Source organism: Argiope bruennichi, chromosome 5 (assembly GCF_947563725.1).
Source record: "Argiope bruennichi chromosome 5, qqArgBrue1.1, whole genome shotgun sequence".
Taxonomy (NCBI): Eukaryota; Metazoa; Arthropoda; class Arachnida; order Araneae; family Araneidae; genus Argiope; species Argiope bruennichi.
Window position 1 is genome coordinate 40,475,860 of NC_079155.1, and position 19,987 is coordinate 40,495,846.

Here is a 19,987-nt window from a genome sequence, read left to right on the forward strand (position 1 = left end):
TATAGACCCATATCCCTACTCTCCTCTGTCAGCAAAATTGCTGAACAGATAATTCTCAATAGATTAAATAATTACCTAGAAGAACATAATATACTAACACCTGAACAATTTGGATTTCGCCGTAACCTATCTACAACCCACCAATTAATTAGAGCAGTAGAATTCATTGAGGAAGGTTTTGAAAATAAACAAAAAACTGCAGCGGTTTTCCTTGACATTCAGAAAGCTTTTGACAGAGTTTGGCAAGATGGTCTTATATACAAGCTAATTAATTACAACATACCCCCACACCTTATCAAAATTATAATTTCTTACCTCAGTTACAGATCCTTTAAAATCAAGATAAACAATGAATTTTCGGAAGTAAAACCTATTCTTGCAGGTGTACCTCAAGGATCTAAACTAGGGCCAATTTTATTTTCCTTGTTTATTAATGATATCCCCAAGCAATTTAACACTATGTTGTGCATGTACGCTGATGACACTGCAATACTAGCTAGAAACAAAAATCAAAATTTCATTACCATAGCTTTAAACCGACATATTAAATCTCTTGAGGACTGGTTCGTCGAATGGAAAATTGAAATAAATGCTAGTAAAACTGAAGCTATAGTTTTTAATAAAAATAACTGTAAAAAGAATTTCTCCCCAGTTAAAATTAAAAATCAAACTGTCCCGTGGTCTAAGGAATGCAAATATTTAGGCGTTATTCTAGATAGTAAATTAACTTGGAAACCCCACTTTATTTACACAGCTAAAAAGTTTCGAGACCTAACTCGTAAATTTTATCCCTTAATTTCTCGAAACTCCAAAATGAGTAGACAAAATAAAATGCTTATTTACTCTGCCTACTTGCGTCCAGTATTAACTTATGCCTGCCCTGTGTGGGGATATGCTGCCAAGACTAATATTAGACTTATTGAACGCCAGCAAAATAACTTAACTAGAAATTTCTGCAATATGAAATACTACATGCCCAATACAAATATGTACTTATGCCTAGACTATCCCCCTCTTAAAAAATTCATTCAAAATCTAGCCACTAACTTCTTTAAAAACATGGATAAGAATGAAAATGAAGCAATAGCTAAAATCCCTAAATATAAACCATCTACAAACTCTAGAAGACCCCGTAATATACTACTTTAATTTATCTCAGCCCTTTAGTTTTTCTTCCTTTTATTTTTTCAAACTCAAATTAAACAGTATCTCAATAGCCAATTCTAGCTCACAAGCAGTAAAAACTTACTAAGCCCAACGGCAGCGTACCCCCTCCCCCCCCCCCTCACCCTAATATCAGACAATCACAATGAGTCCTGACACTCGTCATCTCCAAATTTCGTCGAAGACGGCCACGGCAAAGTATAGACAGCAAAGCACTGTGAAGTCTCTCCTTACCGGGGATAAGCCCCTGCCGGGGCTAGGCGCCCCGTCAACCCAACCATCAAGCTACGAGGTCGTCGTGTCGTGTGTATCGGAAGACGTTGTGTGGATAGTCAGAGGCGGTGTGTGGTGAGCAGTCGGAGTCGCCGACAAAATAAGGTATTGGAGGATTAGACAGCAAGAAAGCTGCGGAACTATAGCAATTAAATGTGCTGCGCTATTACAATTGATTAGCGATATTTGTTGTAGAAGAAAAATTTTGTAACAATATTTTCTAGTTCATGAACAAAAAATAAGCTGTATTTCTATCCATTATTTAAATATTGTGTTAAATTGATTAATAACTTGAAATTTCAATTTTTTTCACATTGTGAAACATTAAAACTGCTGTAAAATTTTCTTAATGAATAGGTTACTTTTACTCTAGAACATATTGAGGAATTATTTTTCCGAATCTGAACAAAAAATATCCATCAGATTTTAATTTATGAGAGCAATCGAAAGAAAATTCCACCAAAGAAATAAATGTAAATATTAAAATCAGTGTAACTGCCCCCCCCCCAAAAAAAAAACCCGATTTAGAAACAATAGTTTTAGAAACAAAATTCAAATGGAAACGGAATTAGAAAGGAATCTGTTCAAACATGAAGCATATTATTTTTTCTAAAAAAAGTTGTAATTTCACAAAAACTTAGTCACCTAACTTATTTTTAAATTTTTAATTTTATTTCTATTTTCTTTCTTTTTTTATTTTATTTTTATTAGTTTAATTTTAACCATTCTTTGTAACGTAACAGCAATTTCACTATATGAAACACATTAATTTAACTATTTATTCAAGCATTCTTGCCTTGTGAAATGAAAATTTGATTGGCACCAGTTGCATTTAAGTTGAAAGTATATATTTCCTTCTTAGTTCTCACAGTACAGAAGTATATTATTTTTATTAGCAGAACATTAACAAATACGACTAAAACATTTTATTTTAATTTCAGATCATTTAAATGATGCAGAAAAATTTCTAAGTTTGAAAAGAAAGAGGTCAAGTTTTAGGACCGTAACTCATCCGGAGCTTCGCCAGATTAGCAGCCTTCAGCTAGATTTAGAAGAGGTAAAATTAAGTCCTGTATATTTGGTGAACGGGGCTAATTTATCTTATTCATTAAGACAAGCAGCCTCCTGAGATTAGATGTTCACCCGTTTTAGTAGCATTTATTATGTCCATCAACTTCGAGGAATTTCATCGTATCATGCAACAGGAGGATAGTATTTTAAATCGGTCTTGCAGAAAAGAACAGAATATTCTTATTAGTGCATGAAAAATGGCGAAACTCAACAGCGAAATTGTTAAAACTGGGGCTGTATCAAGGCTTTATTTCGCCATATCTGTAGAAAATGGAAGACGGAGGAAGACTAAAACGGAGGACAGGTTCCAATCTTGAGGAATTTCCTCTTTTCACACAATTAGTGCAAGTTAAATCCGTAGGGACCAAACTTCCTCGCAGTGGTGTGGAGCGGAAGTTTGGAGAGAGGGGGGGGGGGATGCCAGCTCAGGTGTCGTACTCATCATCTAACAATGGTTCAAACTTATGAAGTCCGTCCAAAATAGCCCTAGTGTTGCTTTAAAACGGTACGTTAATATAACTAAATCTTATCACTCAACATGAGGATATTTTTATTGGTCTAACAAAATAAACATAGAACATTCTGATTGATAATCTGTGCTTGCAAAAGGACGAAATTAAATAGCGAAATCCCTATCGCTATTAAAACTGGGGTTATGTCAAGGCTTTATTTCGCCATATCTGTAGAAAATGGAGGATGGAGGGGGTGAGCAAGAGACTATTGATGATGTATCTAGACGTCATAATCTTTCAAATAAAATATAAATTAACTTAATTTATATAATGGTTTGGAGTGGAAGAGACTCTATCATGATGTTTTTTCTTTACAGAATATACAATGAATTAGTATTTTTGCAATATTATACTAAATACAAAATTCGTTACAATACGTATTTTTTTTAAATAAATTTTAGTCATTCTTTGCGTAATTTTTTTTTTTTTTTTTTTGTGAAATAAATCAGGTTGATAAAATTCATGCTCTAGATTAAAGGAAAAATGTTTAAAAAATCCTAGTAAATATATAATGCAAAATAATTAAAAAACAGTAGGATGGAAATATCCAATTTACATGTTAAGTTCAGTACAATATCTTCAGTGTCCGTCTCTTCTAAATTTCTCCACTCATTATCGCTTTTATTTTAAAAAAATCTCAAATTAGTTATAAAAAATATTCTAGAAATAGTACGTTTCTTAAAACCACAACAAATAGCGGAATGACAAGTTCAAACCCACTATAATAATTGTGACATTTGATATTTTACAGCTACTTTTCTTATTATGCATTAATTGTGAAAAAAGTTGCCAGCAACAGTCAATTTATAGTACACATGTTTTAGTATAATTTTTTTATTCGCTAAATGGAAATTTCCATCATCATGCAAAGAAGGGTTAATATTTCACTACTGTAATATTTCACTTTGTTAATATTTTTTCTGTCAGGAAGAAGTTCCTATACCATCCGCGCTTCAAATTCTTAAACAAAGCAAAAGCGAGTGGAAAGAGATTGCTATTGGGTCTTTAGCTTCTATTGCAACTGGTTCAATAATGCCAGCTTATGCGGTCTTTTACAGTGAAATTTTTCATGTGAGTATGTTTCGGTGCATTTTTCTTTAGTTATTTTCTTTATTTTGTGTATCCAATAGCAGATGTCTGCTTTGGTATTTGTATAAAAGTTCTGGCCTGTAGAGAATTGCTGGCATATATATATATATATATATATATATATATATATATATGTAAAGAATATTAATTAGTTTAATTATTAAATATTAGGACTACAATATTTGCTAGCTTTGAATTATTAGAATCATTATTAAATATGCTAATTTATAAGTAGTTATTTACTGGGAACTAGCTGCCTGTGCGGCAAGCTTCCTCGCCAAGATTATTGACTTTTCAGGTTATTAAATGATTCATTTTTTAAAATTTCAGTTTATTTGATACGACTTAAAAAGATGACTTTAACTGAATCATTCTGCATCAAATTAATGTGGACAGAAAATAAAAGTGTATATGCTATGAAATATAAAGGAAAGTGAAAATCCTGGATAAAGTGAAGAATAGTGTGCCCCCGAGTTTGTCGCCAATATTGCAACCCATTGAAACGCTCTTCTAGCAACCCTAATGCTGTTTTGTTTACTACTTTTTGCAATGGTTGAGTTGTACATAAACTACAGCTATATTATGAAAAAGGTTAAATTAAAAAAATTTCGCTTAAAGATTTTAATTTTGTTCTTTATTATAATTAAAAGTTTATTAAATAAGGAAAGTTAAGCTTATAATTAAAAGTTATTTTCTTCTTTCTTTTTTTTTTTAATGTGAATACGAACAGAAAATATTTATTCTTTTGCAGTTTTTAATTGTCAGTATGCGCTTTAAAAAATCGTCTGCATTCTCACTTTAAAAGACAGCTTTCTCGTAATTCTTTTGGTGTTACGAGTTGATGAAGTTAGGGAAGGATGCTTGTTTGAAATTTTGTATTGAGAATGGTTTGATATCGAACCGGCAGAATGGATGAAGGGTGAGTGGAATATATTTTTTACGAGTTTATGAAGTTGGGAAAAGGATGTTTGTTTGAAATTTTGTATGGAGAATGTTCCAATTGCTTCTTTCTCCGTTCTTTCTTTTCTTTTGGTTATGTACTGTTTCTGTTATCCACACAGTCCGTATGTTCAATGTGCTAGCGAAGCTTCTAGGTTCCCGCTCCCGCTGCCAGCGACGCCGTAGGATGTCTTTTTTAAGTTAAAAAATTCTGTCGGGTGCCTTTTACAGATGCCTTTGGCATCTGTACAAGGCACCGGGCAGTATGGAAAAAAAAACAAAAAACAATACTTATCAGTAAAAAGTCCTAATTATATGGCGGGAAATGGTAACTGTAACTGTACCGCGGAAGTATTTGTTTATTTTGTCCGACATCTTTATTGGCGACTTGGCACCAGCAGGGGGCACACTATAATTCACTTTTACCAAAATCCTATTTTAGAATTAATGATAAACAAAGGCAATTTTTTAAATTTTAATTTTAACATTTGCCGTAGCACGCGTGTGAATATTTTGATGAATGAGTTTGAATTTCATAACATTAAAAGTATCGTAGCATTGCAAAATTAACTGAAAGGATTTATTAAAAGTAAAAAAAAATATACAGAAACGAATTCGATATCATTAATGAGATAATTATTTTTAAGTTTTAAGATAATGCTAAACCTTTTTTTAAAAATTAATAGTTTTTGAAGTCATCTATTTCCAGTAGGTAAGTCATAGCTAGTATCTATAGTCATGGCTAAGCCTATTTTCACTTTTTATAATTAAATTTCCCTATTAATGCTAATTTCTTAACTTCTCTAACATCCACTGACTGAATGAAATGTTTGTCACGGCGACAAACATTTATAATATAATCATTTTATTTAATTAAAGAAGTGTTGAATTAAGTTCAGCTGTAGAAACACTGAATAAAGTAATCTGCTGAAACTTTCGTACATCGATATGTTTACATTTCATTGCTGCTATTCCATATTAAGTAATAAGAGCTATTTCTGTGCCATTATATATAGAGAGATATGTTGAAATATTAATTTACTTATTAAATAACTAGCCACCTTTGGCGACCAGCCGGTTCGCCAATCTTAATGTTCGTTAAAATTTTAATAATTAAATATTTTATGCAATTCCTACTTTAATAATTTTCTTTATCAAAATATTTTAAAACTTCAAATTTTCATAGTCATATAATTCACTCATAATACAGGGTGTTTATAAAGTCCCGGACCCATTTTGATGTTTAATAACTTATAAAATAATAAAGATATAAACACACTTATGACATTTATTGATGGAATATCTCATATATTTTCCTTTTCAGGTTTGAATATTTTTACTTTTGTAAATATCGTCTGCGCGTGTGGTTAATTTCAGATAATTTCATTTTCCAGTCTAAATATCTGTATTTTTCTAAATATTGTCTGCTTATTAATTGCATTTTTCTCTCTTTTGTTTTTGTCAACTATTGCAATGTTATGTTTACTTTTGATGTGTTTGTTCTATGTAGTACTTTTGTATGTGATGTTTTATTCTAGCGGATATTAAGGAGAATGCATACACCACAAGAGAAAGCACAGATTTTATGGTGGTTCATAGAAATGAAATCGATAGTGCAAGCACAGAGAAATTTCAGAAGAATTTACCAAAAAGATCCTCCATCCAAAAACAGCACCTTGCGGTGGAAAAAGAATTTTCTAGAAATTGGAAGTATCGAAGATAAGAAACGTTCCAGACGTCCTTGCACAAGTGATTTTGATGTTGAGCGTGTCAGAGAGACATTTTTACACAATCCTAGAATATCTGTGAGATCAGCGGCAAAAGAATTGGATATGCCAATTTCGACGGTGTACAAGGTTATTAAGAAAAAAATTAAGACTGCATGCATACAAAGTTCAAATTGTTCGAGTTTTGGAACCGAACGATAGACCTAGGAGGATGGCCTTTGCAACAGATATGCTAAGGAGGATAGAAGATGCTGCTGATTTTCTGAAGAGCATAATGTTCTCCGATGAAGCATCCTTTCATGTTTCTGGCATTGTTAATCGCCATAAAGTGCGCAAATGGCTCTGTGGATGCCGACATGCTTGTCACTACCTGGCGTGAAATTGACTATCGACTTGATATTCTCCGTGCGACGAAGGGGGCACACGTGGAAGTTCATTGACAAGGGTCATGAAACTTTTTGAGTCTATTTAACCATTTATGTTATTAATTTAAATCTATCTTTATTATTTTATGAGTTATTAAACATCAAAATGGGTCCGGGACTTTATAAACACCCTGTATTATAAAGGCCTTCAGTTATAAAGTAATATGTATCTCTCTAAGTTTCTGTTAGCTGCCGTAGAATTTATACTTTAAATTAAAGTGGAAAGGATTAATCTGCAATTAATATGATAATATCTTTTACTGAAACAAAGCATTTTTTTATAATATGATTACTGAAAACAGAGTCACTGAGCGTTTAAACTTTATGGGCTCTAAAGAATAACTTTCTTAATTTATGAAATATATCTCAAGAATTTGTCAACAAATTTTTCTCAGATTCATCATGAGCAGATCGATTAATTAACAAAGTTTAATTTGAAATGCATCAAACGCTAAGAAAATAAGCAGAATCGTTAAAAATAATCGACCGAAAAATGTTAACCCTAGCCTCATTAGTGTGGGAATAAAAACTGAAGCCTTACTGATTTGGCGGTGGGGAAAATGAAAAGATTTTTTTGGCGGAAAAGTTAGTTTTTAATTAATAATTAAAATTCTAATTAAGAATTCAAAAAAGGGACCCTAGGTGCACATTCCCGACCTCCAAGGTATACATGTACCAAATTTGATAGCTGTAGGTCAAACGCTCTGGCCTGTAGAGCGCCAACACACACACACACACACACACATTGAGCTTTATATAAGTATATACTACATATAGAATGTCCTTTTTCTGCAGCTATAGCTGTGACGCTAGTTTAAGAACCTTAATTTTTCACAATCTAATATGCATGGGCGAAATACTAAATAATCTTTTAACTGGTTTTGTTATTTTTTAAATAGATTCTATAAAATAATTACTTTTAATACTATTTGTCCTTCTCGATAATTTATTATTATAAATGATTTTACACGTAAATTTTAAAACACACTTATATTTATGAATGTTACAGGTGTCCGTACATTATTTACCGGAAACAAAATTAAATTAAAACGCTATTTTATAAAGTATGAGGAAATAATTTACATTGATATAATCTTTAGTTCAACGAATTTCATTTGTTCTTCTTCCTGGGAATTGTAATAATAAATAACCAAGAATAAAAAGTAATTTACGGTGAAGTTTTTTTTTAAATACTCACTTAAACGCAAGATTTATGAAAAGAAAACAATCTTCTTCCTGAAAAGATACCACACATATATCCAAAATAAAATTAAAGTAATAAAATCCTATATTTTACCGAAATAGCTAAAATAAAAATTATAAATGTATCATTAATATAACGCTCAAGTTAAAAGTCTTTGAAATGCGAAGATAAATTGGCCAATTATTCGAAGAGATGTCTCATATTCAAAATGCCACTATTCCCATGTCTGATATTCAAGATGTCATGCTCTGATTGGAACTGCAGAATACAAAAATATGCTACTGAATGTATCATGTGATTTTTTTTAAAAATTACATTATTAACAGTCTGTTTTTCTTATTCTTTGTAGACCTTCACTCTGTCTGGAGATGCTTTAAAAGAGTCTACATTCTTCTGGTCTATGATGTTTTTAATGTTGGCGATGATAGCTACTGTGGGTCACGTTTTCAGGGTATTTATTGATTTGAAAAAATTTTAATATTGTTTCTAAAAACTACAATTTTTTTTCATTTTGTATCTGTTTCCTGCTTGTTAATATTGCTATTTATATGCAACTAGCTGTTATCTGATTCCTATTCCTATAAATACTACATCGCTATTTATAGGCAATTAGCTATTATCTTTTCTACATTCCTATAAATATTATATTGCTATTTATAGGCAAATAGCTATTATCTTTTCTCTATTCCTATAAATAGTACATTGCTATTTATAGGCAATGAGCTATTATCTTTTATCTATTCCTATAAATAGTATACCTGCTATTTATAGGCAATTAGCTATTATCTTTTCTCTATTCTTATAAATAGTATGTTGCTATTTATAGGCAATTAGCTATTATCTTTTCTCAATTTCTATAAATAGTACGTTGCTATTTATAGGCAATTAGTTATTATCTTTTCTCTATTTCTATAAATAGTATATTGCTATTTATAGGCAATTAGCTATTATCTTTTCTCTATTCCTATAAATAATATATTGCTATTTATATTTAATTAACTGTTATGTGATTCCTATTCCTATAACTAGTTCATTTCTATTTATATGCAATTTTAGTAGTCCGCATTGGATTAATATTGATTGATGTTTATGTTTTCTGAAATAATATAGCATGGATATTGATATATGATATAAATTGAAACAAATAATTAAAAGTGAAGACACTAAATAAATGAGAAAAAGACAGTGATATTAGAAAGTTTGGAGCAAGTAATGCTAATAGAATTTAAATAATCTGACAATCATTTTTGTGCTTTTCTATTTTTTTATTTAATTTGTGGTCAAATCAGAGAAGAAGTAAAACTTCATCCCCACGAGTCCACATTTTCTGCCGCGGAACAACGAAAAAAAATCGTTGCACTCGTCAGAAAAAAAAATCAAGTAAAAATTAGTGAAAAAGGTATTTTTATGATTCTTCTTTCAAATTAAAAGGAAACTTTTTAAAAATACCCAACAAATCTGAAAAAGTTAAAGAAATTAGAAAGCTGGATGGATTAACTATCAGCACAGCGAATAAACAGATTCTAACATTAATATTATTAAACATAGAAATTCACCAAACCATTTTATAAACAATAGACAATATTATACGTTATATATAAAAAAATCCCTTATAATAAAACAATACTACTTGAATTACTAATAAGCTTGCTAAAATTACAGTGCAATTATAAAAACATTTGTTTTCGTTAGCCAAATGTTCGACTTATCATTTAGCCTATTTTTAGACTATAGGTTATTCCTTTGCTGGCGAGAAACTTACTACAAGATTGAGGTATCAAACATTCAGCAACGTATTAAGGCAAGACATTGCATGGTTCGATGATTATCGCCACACTTCAGGAAAACTTGCTTCTCGGCTTGCCACGGATATTCCACTTATGAAATCAGTATGTAAATGCTTTATATTCTGACTGACAAATAATTATTTTTCAATTCTGCTATAGTTCAATTTCCAATCATGAACATCTTTTTAAATTTGGATTTTAGGCTGGTGGATTGCGTATTGGTACTGTAATATCAGGTGTTGTGACACTTCTTGCAAGCATTACCATTGCTTTCGTATTTGGTTGGAAACTTGCATTGGCATTGATCCTTGTGGTACCAATTCTTCTGAGTGCTGGAGCAATGCAGATGAAAATTTCGAAGGGCAATCAAATACGTGATGCCGAGCTTATGTCACTCGCTAGTGAAGTAAGTGAAAAATGAAATAAATCCAAATATATCTTTATGTTTATTCTACGTATAATGAATCGCAGCTGTTCACAAATAAATTATTGTGAAGTTAGTTTTATTAAAATACTAGCCGCCATTGGCGACCAACAGGTTCGCCAATCTTAATGTTCATTAAAATTTTAATAATTAAATATTTTATGCAATTCCTACTTTAATAGCTTCTTCATCAAAATATTTGAAAACTTCAAATTTTGATAGTCATATAATTCACTCATAATATTATAAACGCCTTCAGTCATAACGTAATCTGTATCTCTCTAAGTTTCTGTTAGCTCCCCTAGAATTTATGCTTTAAATTAAAGTGGAAAGGATTAATCTGCAATTAATATGATAATATCTTTTACTGAAACAAAGCATTTTTTTATAATATGATTACTGAAAACAGAGTCACTGAGCGTTTAACCTTTATGGGCTCTAAACAATAACTTTCTTAATTTATGAAATATATCTCAAGAATTTGTCAACAAAATTTTCTCAGATTCATCATGAGCAGATCGATTAATTAACAATGTTTCATTTTAAATGCATCAAACACTAAGAAAATAAAACGACTCGCTTAAAATAATCGGTTGAAAACAGGTTAAAAAAAAACTACTTAAAAAACGATGGACTTAAAACTATAAGCATATACAAAAAATATATGACTAACATAAATACACTTTAATTACAAAAGCATGCTACTAATATAAAAATAATTTAAATCATCCGTTGATAATGGTTGTCATGTCAACAATCAGAACACAATGCGCATGCATGAATTTTCAACGCCAGTTACGGTAACGTTAATGCGTGAGTTTTTCTACGCTAGTTGGGGTAACGCTATGCAGATTAGAAATTTTTAATTTACTTTATTCTGTTTTATTTTAATTCAAAAGTACTTCAGAATGAGTTTGAAAGATCGATTCATTAATTTTAAATGCATCAAACATGAAGAAAATAAACAGAATCGTTTGAAATAATCAGCCGAAAAATCTTAAGCCTAGCCTCATTACTGTTGGGGGAAAAAACTGAACCCTTACTCATTTGGCGGTGGGGAAAATGAAAAGATTTTTTAGGCGGGAAAGTTAGTTTTTAATTAATAATTAAAATTTTAATTAAAAATTCAAAAAAAGGGAGCCCAGGTGTATCCTGACCTCCAAGGTATATATGTACCAAATTTGGTAGCTGTAGGTCAAATGGTCTTTTCTGTAGAGCGCAACACACACACATTGAGCTTTATATATAAGTATAGATTACAGTGAAAAATTTAAATCATGATAAAATCCTGACCCAATAACTCATGGTTGTTTCAAGATCCCACGGCTATCACTTTTGGATGAAATTCTCCAGTAGAGGATTAATATGTAATGATGAGGGCATTTTAAGAAATACTTGTTAGGCCTTAACCTATTTCCCTTTTTTGCATTTATTTTCAGTACTTTTTGCTTTCTCGCATATGAAATATACAAAGAGGATAACGTAATTTGAAATTTCGAAAATATTCCACGCTTCAGACCTTTCAGAATCCGTAAAAAGCTATACAAAAAGAAAGTAATGTAATCGTCAAAAAATTTGAATTTGAAATTTTGATGAATCTCCTCATTTCAAACCTGTTTGAGTTATAAAAAAAAGAAAAAAAAAAAAAAAAAACTATATTTGGAATTATATCTGTCAGTGATTATGTTAACTCAAAAACACTTTGAACTTCACAGATGGAATTTGGAGTGTAATCTTTATACCAAATTTGCCGGTTTCTATATCAGATCGAACTAGATTCACGCAATATATATATATATATATATATATATATATATATATATATGATTGTCGTTTATTCCGGCCATTTGTTAAAGAAAAACCCTAACTACAAAATAGAAAAGGTATATAGATAAAATATGATGCCTTATTTTATCATCTACAGTGTAAATTCGCAGTAAATTTGAACTAAAGGTACTAACGGACTGATCTTCAGTTAGTCTGCGCATTCGCAGGCAAATAAATGCGGTAACTGATGAAAAGGAAACGATTTAGATAAATTAGATTGAATTTTTTTCCTTGAATCGTAGTTATGTAATTATTTTTGAACCATATATGGTTATTTGTCGATTTGCATATTCGTATGTGCTTAAGCGCAGTAATACAAAATTGCAACGATTTAAGTAAATAAAATTGAATATGCCATTAATTTTTTTTTTTTTTTTTTTTTTACTAAAATTATATACCCGTGTTCATATTTTCGCTTAAATTGGTTGACAAACAAACCTCCAAAGTACATATTAATTTTTTTTTCCGTTTAGATACAAACAACTAAACGCTCATGCTAGGAATATTGAAAATCTGAGTACTCGTGGCAATTATAGTTTATCCATGGACCATATTTTTTTATACAAGGGGAAACAGAAATAACACCTTCACTAAAAAATAAAAATAAAAAAAAGAGACAGAGAGAAAGTTTTGGGCAAACTTTTGCCGCTGTTTCGTTTTGACGCCACATACTATATTTGATAAATTTACATTCATACATATGTATATGTATACATATGTACATATATATAACATACGTCACATACATATACATACGTCACATACTATATTTAATTAAAAAAAAGAGCTGCCGCTGATTAGTGACGAATTTTAAAGGATAGACTCATAAGAACACGAACTGAGTTATCCACAGATGAAACGGTCTGGTACACCTATGGATTATTTCAAAGTCTGCTTGCTTTATGTAATAATTGTTGATGATTTATTTATGCTATATATTTAGTGTTTATTTTTTAACTATTTTGGTTTTATTTTTGTTTATGCAAATTTTTTTCTCAACAACAGATTGCCAGTGAATCAATTGAGAATATTAAAACAGTTCAAAGTCTTAGTCTTGAAAACAGGTTTTATGAGAGATATGTTAGTAATCTTCTTACACCTTTTAAGTAAGTAATTTTTACTATTGTTCTTTCTTTAACTTAAATATTTAAGATTTGCGTGCTGACTTGGATGATATATAGATTACGATAATTCTATCCTTTGTTTTTATTTCGCGGCTTTTATTTTAATTGATACCAGCACGTCAAGATTCACCCTCATTCATGACGTAAAATTAATTATAAGATTCTTTACGGATCTTTTATCAAACTTTATACTGTCACTTTTCCGTTATGCACGTCTACTGTTCTTTTGTGACAGAAATCGGAACGTTCATAACGTTCACGGTCTTGCCGAAAGATCACAATTTTATAGGATTATAGGAAGGTTACGGAAGATTACTTCCCGTTTTCATGGCACTTGCAAAGGGTTTTCACATTCATTGTGACAAAGAATGTGTTGTCATTTCAGATATATTAATTCATCACATTTATTACGTCACAGAGGTTTTGGCAACTTGTTTCCATCAAAGTTTTCTTAAGTTATGTACTTTATTATCGGAGGATTTATTGAAAAAGCGGTTCTTTTTTAATATCAAAATATCACTCAAACATGCACGTTCTAACATTTTTAGATAATGATATATTTTTTTTAGATTTTATGGTGATTGATTAAAATTAAATTTAAAAATGAATGCTTCATTTATTTAAATGAGTTTTTTTCTTCATATGTATTTTCTGTTTGCATTAAAAATACCTTTTAATATGATAATCACTTAAATATCGAACCTATAATTTTCACATGCCTCGAAGTCAGTCACTAATTATGACTGACTATAATTATACTGTATGATTATATTGTAATTATTAGTTATTGCAATTTTAAACTAATAATTACCGTGTAATCAGTCATAATTGGTATTATTTGACAAGAATATAATGTGAGATCTATGCATATTGCAAGCGTTATACGGATTTAATTATATCAATACTGCAATACATTCTGAAAGTGGAAGACGGCATTTAATTAAAAAATAAAACAATTAAATTTATAAAAATTATTTGCACTTAAAAAGTCAATAAATTATAATATAATCGATCACTATGAAAATGTGATGAATCTAAAACAGGTACTGATTTTTAATTATTTGAGTTTTACTGAACAATGCAAGGAATTTGCAGGTATAGCTAACCAGCCTGAATGTTCAGTATACATTAAATAAAGAAATTTGTAAAAGTCCCCTTGACATTAACTTTAACTGAAGTACCAACGCTATTTGGTGTGGCATTGGCGTTAAAAATGAATTTCCTCCTCTAGTAGTTGTGCTTTTTTATGTGAAAATGTCTTTAATGTATTTCTTATAAGTATTCCTGTAATTTGATGTATCCGTGTGCTGTGAACCCAAAAATAAAAGCGTTTTAATTAACCTAGATGAAAATATCTTCATCCAAATGTTCAAAAGGCATTTTAATCTCGCATGCGACATTACAAATTAAAAATAATATCTTCTTTCGCTATGACAGGAAAATATTTAATTAAAGTTGGTTTGAATAAAGTTGATTTGACTTTATTAACTTTAGGTAGGTGACTATGATGGAAGTATCATTTCTTGGTAAAGATATCAAAACATTTATATTTAATATTATAATTCATGAACCGGTTTCTTTATGCAACCCTTTGAATTTTATTTTCAAGGTCAGGAAATTATATGGATTTTTATATTTACATAATTCATACTTTACTTCCATTGACACATCTTTAAATGATATTTTCTCAAATACTAAGTGTTGGAGATTACTTTTACAAAATACTTTACATATTAAAGTCTAATCTGCAATTTTGGTCAAATTTGTGCGGAATTTATTAATTTTTCAAAACATTCAGTATTTTCTGAACTACAGAACAAATCATATGTAAATAGATTTTATAGAATTTTTAATATTTCTTAGTGAGGAAAAATTTGAAAACATCATGTTACTTATCAGCTGAATCCTTTTATTTAAAGAATGGATTGGAATACTGCATATTACTAAGTTCACATTCTTAGTTTAAAATAATCATTAACATTTTGAACACATCATTATTCAAATTTCTAAGCTAGTTTCAGTAGTTTCTAAATAACACAACATGTCATAAGATTATGCAAAAATATTTTACAGAATTTTTAATACTTCTTAATGTGGAAAAAATTGAAAATGTCATATTATTTATCAGCTGAATTCTACTATTTAAAGAATGGATAGAAATACAGTTTATTACTTAGTTCATGTTCTTAGTTTAAAATTATCTCCAAAATTTTGAACATGTCATTATACAAACTTCTAAATTAAAACGTTTTTATTTTAAACCCCATTTTAGCCAAAAGGGAAATCATGTTTTTGAATTTTTAAAAGACTCTTTACTTTTAGCAATATTTTTTTTTATATTTTTGCCTCCTCAGTGTTTTTTCAAACAATTTTAACAAAAAATATAAAAATGCAAGATTGTCTTAAACCATTTCTCAAAAAATTCATTCAGAATGTAGTAACATATCTTACTACAGTGAGAGAACAGTTGGTCGCCAAGAACAGTTAATTAATAACTCATTTTTCACCAGAAAATAAGTAACGTTATAAATATTTTATCAATATTATTACTATATTTTGATACTGTTTTTATTTTTATTTATTTAGGGAAAATAAAAAGAATTCCCGACTTTATGCCCTTGCTTACGCGTTTTCTCAAGCTATCATGTTTTTCGCTTATGCTGCAGCGTTTCGCTTAGGAGCATTTCTAGTGGCAAAAAATGATATGGAACCAGTAAATGTTTACAGGTAAAAAAATAAAAAAAAATATTCTGATGCAAATATTATTTTATAATAATGTTGTCTTATTATTTGTTGTGCTGTATTATTTTCTGATCCGGATTCTCCGTTGACTTTAAGCCGAAATCATAATGATAACTTTTTACTAAGCATATTAAAACAACACACACAATTTCCCAATAAATAAAAACAATATTTACAAGGTCAATAATTATTAACGTAACAATGGTCGAAATTAGAGCCTGGATAGTAAAAATTAGTATCCAAAATTAAATATAAAAATTCTACATTATTTATTACGATCTGCCACTAATTTGAGTATATAGAGCCCATATTATAAAACTTATAACTTGGACTCTATATACTTGATACAAAGGAACCATTATTGGTATGCGTCGCGATCCATTCCGACTCTATTACAAGTTATTTTCGGAAACTTGGTTTTTAATCATTAAATCAATTTGTTGTTGTCTTTTCCCAAGATTAAAATAAATTAATAATCAACTTTACTAATAATAAAGATGAATGTGTGTGTGTGTGCGGAATTTTGCATTCTAGAGGCCAGGTGATTTGAACTACAGCTACATAATTTGGCACGTACTTGATGTGAAAATGTGAAAATGTTTACCACGGTAATATTATCATGTGAGAACATGATGTTGTTTTGGTTTGAGGTTTTTGAAGCCTCAAAATGCGTAGGCAACAAATTGGCAATTCATCGCTTTTGAGGCATCAATTTTTCGCTTTTAGGGTTATTAGAAAATATTAGAAAATAATGCAGAAGATTGTCACATTTGGCAATTTATCGCCAATTAAAGTTACAACTTGATTTCCAAACTTTTTTATTTCGCGCGAGCTAAATTGCTGATAAATATGGCTAAATTATTATTATTATTTTAATTAATTCAAACTAAGCTGAGTTTTGGCATTTTAACTAGATAACTTTTGAAAATATTATGAAACAAAGATAAATCTCACGACTTTTTAAATTTGAAAAATTCTCTTTAAACGATAACACTTTAATAGTCGTCCAAATATTTGATGAATTTCAAAATTTCTAATTTCCAACAATAGATTGCTGTTGTTAAATTTAAACTTTTTTTCATTGCTTTATTAAATATTTAATCATGTGATTTTTTCCATTGATGAAAGCTTACGAAAAAGAATTCTGTTTAACATTTGTATCTATGTAGTATACAAGAAAAGTTTTAAAAATGAAGTTACAATGAACCGCATATTTACATTTTTAATAGTGATGTGATATTATGGGACCAATACCATTAGAAATGTTCAAATATACCATAAACAGAACTTAAGTAAAGCAATGGAAATAAAGTGGCATTAATGTCATATAATTCGGTGGAATCATGGAAATGAAGTTTTATCTAATTAATTCATCCGAAATCAAATAAACAATATTCCCAGCGAATCAGCTGATCGCCTGAAGTGAGTAGTATTAAATAAATATTAGAGTAATTTTGATCTATTAAAGATTATATAAAATACCTTGAGAATAATTTTGATTGGCGTTTTGATTATATTAAATTTATTTTAGAGTAATTGTATAGATTAATGATTGAATAGTTTTAAGAGCAGTTCTTCCATAAGATTAAGAGAGTAATCGGTTATTTAGCAGAGTAATGGCTTAATTTCTTATTCTATAATATAAAGAAGATATTTCTAAACAGATAGTAGTCGTTTAAATTTAGAAATGAATTTATAGTTCCCTTGCTATAAAACTGAAATGGAATAATAATTATATTAAATTTAATTTAATGATGATAATTTAATTTAATCCAAACCATGGTTTTAGATGAAACTTAGCGACGCAAATCACAATGATGAGTCAAATAGCGAAAAAAGGAAGCTTAGAATACCATTATAACTTTCGTGTTGTCAAAACAGAAAAAATTCTCTCCTTTTTGCAAAATCAACGGCATTTCGTGGTCCTTGGTACTTTCTCGGAACAGCAGCTTATTATCTGAAAGTAAAAATTAGTTATACTTTTTAGTGATGTGGATAAAATTAATTTATTTTACAGGTCTTGATAAAATGGATATATTATATATATTTATAAGCTTAACACTTTTAGGGTCTTCTTTGCTATGGCATTTAGTGCTGTGGCTGTGGGGCAGTGGACTTTATATCTTCCTGACTATGCTAAAGCAAAATTATCAGCTGGACTTGTCTTTCATCTCATGAATTTGGTACCAAATATTGACAGCAGCTCTGAAGGCGGAATGCGTCCAGTAAGTAAACTTCCATTTGGATCATGAAAAAATTTTCATGTGTTTCTTTTATCCTAATATTTTATCAAATATTTTCTTAATATGGTTAGGTTGATATTTTTTTTTCAAATTCTAAATTTTTTTCTAATAACTTGAAATGTAATATTTCACATTATCATGAATTTTCACACTTTTTATGGTTAAATTTTATGCATTTTCAATTTTGTTTTCAAACGGTTGATGCTGAGTTATTTACTGTGAGGATAAAATATTATTTTAATTTTTAAATTTTTATTACACCACCATATTAATCGTTACTGAAATTGGATGAAATTTTTGCACTTTATTCTTATTACTTGTATTCTTTCATTCGTTACATTTGAAACAAGTTCATGTTCCATTCATGTTCTGGGTTATCTTGAAGTTTCGTATTATTTTAAGTATATGAAAAAAGGTATTTTTAAACCATCATGAATGACGAATAATATTTAATTTGATATAAATATTTATAAAGAAAATTTTCATATATAAGTTTCCAATCAGTATATTATAAATATTCAATAATATAGTGTTCCTTCTAATTGTGTTCCAACTGCTAATTTCTAAAACATTAGAGAAAGCATACAAGGGGTGTTCAAGTGAAAAGGTACGAAACGTCGTAACAACGAAACCGTCAACATATTTGCCTATGCCGCTATGGGAAAACATCTAGGGATGCGCAGGAGAGAGCAGAGGCTCTTATAAAGAGCGCCGTCCAATTAATGTGAAGACAGGATGGCGTTCACATTGCAAAATTCGACTATAGAGTAGCAGCGCGGCGTTATTCGATTTCTGACAGCAGAAGATGTTAACCGACCGCTATTCATTGCCGGATGATCACCGTATACGGGGAAAACTATGAGTCAGTGAAAAAATGGAGTGCCAGTTTTCGTGCAGGCGGCGAGAGTTTGGTTGATGATCCGAGACCGGGCCGGGCAAACACAGTCATCACGGCCGATCTCATCGACAAGGTGGACGACATAGTGAGAAGTGACCGGCGTGTCACATTGCGAATGTTGGTGGTGAAGGTGGATGTCAGCGTTGGAACAGTGTGGGCAATTGTTCACGACAGGTTGCGTTATCGGAAGATGTGCGCGCAGTGGGTTCCGAAGTAGCTGACCGACCAGCACAAGGAACTGCGTATAGAGCTAGAACTTCACCATCTGCTTCAGTAACATGAAGACCCCGCTTTCCTGGAGTGGATCGTCACATGTGATGAAAGCTGGTGCCATCACTACGAGCCAGAAACAAAGCGGGACAGCATGCAGTGGAAGCATACGTCATCACCTCCCCCCCCCTAAAAAGTTTAAAGGCCATGGTGTCAGCAGGCAAAGTGTTGCTCACCGTCCTTTTCGACGTCCAAGATCCGTTACTTGTTGAATTTCTCGATCACAGAAGAACCATTAACTTCGATGTGTACTGTGAGACACTCCGAG

General features: G+C 30.4%; 1 protein-coding gene across 1 annotated transcript in view; it reads left to right on the plus strand.

Moving 5' to 3' along the window:
* LOC129969409 (ATP-dependent translocase ABCB1-like) overlaps window positions 1-19,987 on the plus strand; it is a 69,330-nt gene that overhangs the window by 27,977 nt on the left and 21,366 nt on the right. The window contains exons 16-23 of the mRNA XM_056083973.1: window positions 2,379-2,494; window positions 3,948-4,091; window positions 8,754-8,855; window positions 10,132-10,293; window positions 10,394-10,597; window positions 13,448-13,548; window positions 16,153-16,293; window positions 18,377-18,533. Coding sequence (XP_055939948.1) covers window positions 2,379-2,494; window positions 3,948-4,091; window positions 8,754-8,855; window positions 10,132-10,293; window positions 10,394-10,597; window positions 13,448-13,548; window positions 16,153-16,293; window positions 18,377-18,533 — 1,127 coding nt within the window. The remainder of the gene's footprint in view (window positions 1-2,378; window positions 2,495-3,947; window positions 4,092-8,753; window positions 8,856-10,131; window positions 10,294-10,393; window positions 10,598-13,447; window positions 13,549-16,152; window positions 16,294-18,376; window positions 18,534-19,987) is intronic.